The 6,463-nt window shown below is 32.7% G+C and overlaps 1 protein-coding gene across 1 annotated transcript; it reads right to left on the reverse strand.

Annotated features, from left to right (window-relative positions):
* Positions 1-740: 740 nt before the first annotated feature.
* LOC124937968 (ruvB-like protein 1) lies at positions 741-6,392 on the reverse strand. The gene is made up of 12 exons (XM_047478313.1): positions 6,148-6,392; positions 5,575-5,763; positions 4,336-4,467; positions 4,107-4,256; positions 3,802-3,957; positions 2,846-2,980; positions 2,692-2,757; positions 2,507-2,613; positions 1,695-1,794; positions 1,508-1,599; positions 1,144-1,213; positions 741-1,064 (listed from the first exon to the last, which is right to left on the reverse strand). Exons 1-12 carry the CDS (start codon positions 6,226-6,228, stop codon positions 975-977), a joined length of 1,368 nt encoding a protein of 455 aa, XP_047334269.1. The 5' UTR covers positions 6,229-6,392; the 3' UTR covers positions 741-974.
* Positions 6,393-6,463: the final 71 nt, after the last annotated feature.

The following is a 6,463-nucleotide window of genomic DNA, read 5'->3' on the forward strand; positions in this document are numbered from 1 at the left end:
ATAGGGAACTCTTATTGATTAAATAAAAAATAATTCTTTATCTAAAGAAAAAAAGAATAACATAATAAAAATAAATAAAACTCAAAATAGAATAAACTATAACTCCAGAAGAAAAAAAAAAGTTAATTAAGACCTAATAAATGAAAAAATATTTATATTATTGACTTTAACTCTAAAATCTTAATTTTGTAATAATTGACACTTTAAATATTAGACATTTTGAGATTCAAAGTATATGATAGTTTTTGCATTTTTTTCATCATGTTGCTAAAGAGTAGTATTTGAGATTCAATGTATATGATCATTTTTTATAAATTTTTGATTCAAGAATAAGTTACTAATGTTTTTTTCTTTATATTAGTAATAAACTTGGGAATAATTGAATTTTTAATTTGTATTTCAATATTTAAAATTTCTTCATTGATTTACCATCTTCACAAAAATATATGATTTAATGAGAAAATTATATTCTTTCAAGAAAGAAAAGAGAAAAAAAAAACTTTTGAAATGATATTAATAACTTTATAGTGTTTTTCTATCTCAATGTTTTTTTATGTAAATGTTTTTTTTTTTCATTTATCTCAATGTTTTTTTTTTCATTTTAGAAGATTATTAGGAAAATTTTTATCAAAATAATAATAAACACCTGTGGAATTGATATTAATAACATTATAGTGTTTCTTTAAAAATATTATGTATAATTTGCATTAGTAACATGACAAAATTCCAAACATTAAGATAAGAACTCTTGAAAGTAATCAGACCTAGCAATAAGTAAAACAAAATCGAAAAGGTTTCTTAACAAGCAGACAGAGCATAGTGCAAATGTTATCTAAAATCAGAGTCCTTAACAACATTAGTTACTCAACAATTCGAAAAGGCCACCCAGACAAAACAAACGAAGAGAGATTCAAACTGGGTTATAAAATTAAACGAATAATAGCTTTCGATGTCGCAAAATGAAACAAGCAATATCAGGTTATATATCTATCCTGATGCTCCTGAAGAAGCCTTGCCGAAGACTTTGCATCCAGGTAAAGAGAACTCGCCTCCACAACATCTGCCTGCAGGAAATCGCAAACCCCAAAATTAAATACAAATTCTCTAAACAAACAAACAAACAAAAAGTGAAGAACAGCTTACCTTGCAAATACAATCCCGGCCATTCATTTTAGCCACAACACTTGCCGGTGATAAGAGCTGTACTGCATGCCTAAGGAATTTTAGGGATGTTAAGTCAAACTGATCTCCGAAAAAAACTAAACTGAATTCATGATCTGGATTGGATAGATATAGGTTTCTAGAACTCAAAAAACAATTATAACCAATATTTTTTTAATGGTAAAATAATTTTACCTTATATTTCAATTTCTTTATACATTATAACTTTAACATCGCATTCATTTCAGTATTCCCTATTTCCAGAAATTTGTTTCAATGTCTGTTGTATAGGTTCTCTCTAATAATGCTTTCATTATGATTACTAAAGTGGAGGATCAGGGCAAACCTTAAGGATGCTGATTGTCCAATCTCTCCAAGGTAAGCTAGGCTCTCTTCATCCACTACAAGTTCCTCAACTTGTGCCCGAATAGCAAGAATCTGCTCGGGCATTATTACGAAGATGATAAACAATCAAGTAGGAATCATAATATCAAGGATAAGTAAAAATAATATTTGTGAAATGGGTTCCGAACCTGTATCATTTCAGCCGGACCATATGTTTCTGTCCTTATAATTACCACTCGGTCTAACAAGTCCACAGGAATTCCATGAGGACTCAACATGTCTGTTCCCCTGCAAAAATCCACCAAAAATCAAAATAATGTAAATCATTATGATATCAGAATGTCATATACAGTCAGCTTTTGAAAAATATGCAAGAATGTGCACATATAGAATCACTTCTTTTTTTGGAGAAGATAATTTATTAAGGAAGAAACATAAGGTCTTGTTTGATGTGGTCTATTAGGGATTATTTCCATGTAACTCATAGAATCACTTCTTTTTTTTTGGAGTAGGTAATTTATTAAAGGAAGAAAATAAGGCCTTGTTTGATATGGGTTATTGGGATTACTTCCATGTAACTTACTATCCAATTTACCTCCAAATCTATTATGAAATGATTCAAATCATCAACCAAAATACCACATTACCCTTTGCTTTTTATAACATTTTAAAATACTAAATAATAAGAGCAGAATTTGGTCATTTCACCCAATAACCCACTTCAAACAACAAACAAGGTTATTTGAAAATAACCCCAGATCAAACGAGGACCAAGATCAAGAAGACATCTCGTCTCATTCAGAAAAATCAAGCAAAAATCATAGAAAGTAGGTGTCCTTTCCTATTACAGAAAAAGGATTGGATAAAATTGTTGATGGCCAAGTTGAGGTTTTGTTTTTTTGAATCAAGTGTTCACTTATAGTCAAATAACTAATCCTTGATTTGTAAAATTTCATGATATTGAAGAGTGTCTTCTGTAAGCAGTGGTAAAGGATTATACCTCACATTACATATTCCTCTATTTGTAGCAAAAATTACTATAGGTGAAAGTGAGCTCTCAAGAGCACGATTTAAGTACGAAAAACACTCTATATCCAACATGTGTACCTGCAAGGAAGTGCTAAGAATCAATAATCGCATTCAGCCAATTCAGGACTAGAAAGAAGTTCAAATATCCTTACAGACCTCGTCAATAAATAAAACACCGGGTACAAGTTCTGCAACACCTTCATCAATGTAACGGTTAACAACCTATAGACACAAATGTAAGTAAATTGGTTTTTTTACTATATTGAATGCTAACATAAAAACCATGTTAAGAGGATAAGACAGTAATTACCTTGTTTATTTCTTGTCTTAACTTATCCGTAATCTCTGTTTTCCTAGGTTTCATCATCTGCCCCATTAAGGATAAAATATCTTGTCCCCCTTGAGGACGAGCATTTGCAGCATCCAGATCATGCAGTGTTACATCCTGATATGACACATAAACATTAATCAACACAATTTCATACAACATCATGTCCACTTTATGAGTACCATCTTATTAAAAAGCGTCTTATTACTGAAATTTCTGAAGCACTCAAGATTACAATTTAACCTCAGTTTCACAAGAGAAAATACAGTCCAAAGAGTTTTTCTATTTGATGCTAACTGAGGTGTGGTCATTACCTAATTAATGATTACATTTGTTAGTTAGGATTTAAGTCACATATTGTATATTAACATATTACATAAGTTCTAGTTCAAAAATCTTCAATTGGACTCATCCAGAATGACATTGACCATACAAAGGCATTTTTTTTCATGAAAGTCCAAAATACTTTTACTTCTGTCAGAAAATGTGAATGGGTCATGAGAATGGGCTTAACTTTTCATGGATGAGAATAGATAACACTACACTATAAAAGAAAATACAAAATCTTTATGCTCCACAAAGTTCTATGATGAATTGTCCAAATCAGGATTATTAGCATAAGCTACCTACTCGCAAGGTATGCAAGCAAAGTATGAAGACAAACCAGGATAGCCCATTGAGCTGGAATTTTAATTGTTATTATTCTTTAGACGAGGAGCCTGGCACATCAACCCACCACCATGACCACCCAACTTAAATCAAGGTGCTTTCAATGTAAATCAAACTTAAGTTCAGTACTTTTACTACTTGGTACTGATTTAAGTATCAAAACAAGATATAAAGCTTGTGAAAGTTGACTCCAATACATGGACAAGCTAACATCATGCATGCTTCAAAAATAGTGGTGCATGTCAAGAAAACAATTTATGGAAGAAAACCTGAACTATCTCCTTCTTTTTGTGAACTTCTCCCTTAGGTAGTGGAACATACTCTTCTGCCTCAAGATCAAATTCTGTAGCAAAAGCATCACTTCTTCCAACTCTTTTAACTGCCCCACTGTTGGCCTCAATGTATATGACATCACCAACAGCCACCTAAAGAATTTATTCAAACACGAAAAATGCATTAAACAACTACTCAAACATGAACTTATAATCAATCTCAATTATGACAGAGAGAGATGGCAAACAGATACATAACAGTTGAAGAAGATTCAATATAATAAGAGGTTTCTAAAAGCTACCTTTTCCTTGATCAAGGCATCATATATGGTTGGATCAAGCTTCAGTTGCTTAGTTCCCTTGACAGTTTTTAACCCAATGATAACATGACTTATACTTTTACCATATCCACCTGTTAAGCTGTCTCCCTCTTCGGGAGAGAGTTCAGTCACCTGTAAAAAATAGTTAAATTTTCTATAACCAATTCTAACAATAAAAAACTCATCAAGAAGATTGATCATGGAAACTTGCCTCTCCTTCATACACTTCTTTATTTTCTTTCATACGTAAACCTATTGCCCTTCTGAAATTTTCCATTAACACCTCTGTTTTCTTGACTTCAGAGGAATATACTTCAGATCCAACCATTGGGCAGAATGGAACCTGCAGAATAAAGAGCAACATGAGAAAGAAGTTAGCATTGAATAGAGAATCACACCTGAAATATTCACTAAGGATATGAGAAATAGGGCCCTATTTGGCTAACGATTTCTTTCAATTATTCAACCCTTTCTATGACATAAATGCTTACCACAATAAACTTCTACTTTTATGCCACAGTAACCATTTCCATTTCAAAATCAGTAAAACAGTCACGCGCAGATTTTTTATGGCTTTCCAAAAACGTCCTGGATGTTGGGAACACATCATACATCTCCTTTATTACCACTACTTAAAGAACAACTACTAGCTATGAGATGTACACCTGCGGTGATGGAGTTTTGACTCGAGTATTTTTATGTATCCAAACTGTTTCATGAATACTATATGACCAATTATGTAAAGTTTTCATTTAGTGATGAGGCTACAACTTCACCAAAAGCATTACACAGTAATTCATAATGTACTTATGTACATGTGATATATCTGAAGCTAGTCTTAATTAAACCAAAATTTATAAGAGAGAGTTGAGCACAGAGATATATAGTAAATTCATTACAATTGTTAAGAAATTTGAAAAAGTTGTCAATTGTGTTCTTTATAGATTCATTGTTCAAGGTAACATGAAAAATTTCTAGAATTACATGAGGTTGTCTGTCTTGGGTAGAAAGATCATTATTTGAGATTTTGAGTTATGTAATGATTGGGATTCTTTGGTGATCTTGTTTCTTTTAATATTATTTGGGGGATTGATGGGTTTGGGACTTGTGAGTTATGCATGATTGGGTCATTTGGGGTTTGCCCAAATAATCCCATATGAATTTTCCTGACAAGCTCCATGTCTCACTTGAAGTTTTAGCTTAAAGTTACTGTCTTCTGATTTGGGCAAGCAGCAAAATTTTACACATTCAAAAGAAATGGACAGGCACACATCTACAGAAATATATGGAAATCTGTTCAACAAACTATTTGACAAAAAAACACTCCACTTTGTCACTACTAGAATAGATTGCTAAATAAAAGTCTAAACAAGAAGATAAGACAAATAATTACAGATATTAAGAATATGCATCATTACAATAATGGAAAATGAAGACATTTAGCACACACCTTACTCCCAAGTTCCTGAGATATACCAAGGGCAAGAGCCGTTTTACCAGTAGCTGGAGGTCCAGCAAATAGAAGTGCTCGTCCAGCCATTTTCTTTTGACGAATCATGTCCACTACCAGACCAGAAGCTTCTCTGGCAGCTGCCTGACCAACAAATCCAGCAGCCAAAGGGATAGATCTTCCATTGACCTACAAAATAACTCATGAACATTCAACTTTCTCCCAGAAACATATAAGATGAAGTAGATGGATACTAATTATTTGTCCCATCTTTGTTACAATGACAACAAATACACATTTATTTGTGAAGAAAGATTTAAGTTTGTATGGATGTACCAATAAACAAGTTAACCCTTTTATTTTCTCCCAAAACGAGTTTAGAATTCTAGTAAATAGGATGATGAATATGCAAGTAACGAAACCACAACCCTAAACCCAGAACCAGGTTCAGAATACCAGTGTTTTTGAGAAGAACGAGAATAAAACTAAAGTATGAATTTGTAATAAAGTTTGTAGCTTAAGTTTATACTGAAGCATGTGAAAATAAAAAGAAACGAAATGAGTTTGGCGTACATCAAGACCGAGGCCTTTGATATGAGTATGAGTGGCTATCCTCTGTTTCTTCGTTTGTGATTGAACTTCTTCTATCTTCATCTTCCGTCTGCCAGTCAGCCTGTACTCTCTTCCTTCAACCTAGAGAACGAAATGGAGGATGTATTTCTTCCGCCGTTTCCACGTTATATATAGAAGAAGAAGAAGACGCTAGTGGCGGGTTGTTTTCTCCTTTCACAATGAGAGAGAAAAAGGGCGAAATATTCAGCAAACAGAAGAAGAAGAATAAAAAAGAAAGGGCGAGCCGCGCCTGACATGGTTTTTTTTTCTGGAAAGA

The sequence above is a fragment of the Impatiens glandulifera genome, chromosome 5 (assembly GCF_907164915.1).
Source record: "Impatiens glandulifera chromosome 5, dImpGla2.1, whole genome shotgun sequence".
Taxonomy (NCBI): Eukaryota; Viridiplantae; Streptophyta; class Magnoliopsida; order Ericales; family Balsaminaceae; genus Impatiens; species Impatiens glandulifera.

Coding starts and splice junctions, on each gene's coding strand:
- LOC124937968 (XM_047478313.1), bottom strand. CDS start 6,228: ATGAAGATAGAAGAAGTTCAATCACAAACGAAGAAACAGAGGATAGCC. Junction 1,214..1,507: donor GGACAATCAGCATCCTTAAG/GTTTGCCCTGAT, acceptor AAAATTCCTTAG/GCATGCAGTACAGCTCTTAT. Junction 1,065..1,143: donor GCCGGGATTGTATTTGCAAG/GTAAGCTGTTCT, acceptor GATTTCCTGCAG/GCAGATGTTGTGGAGGCGAG.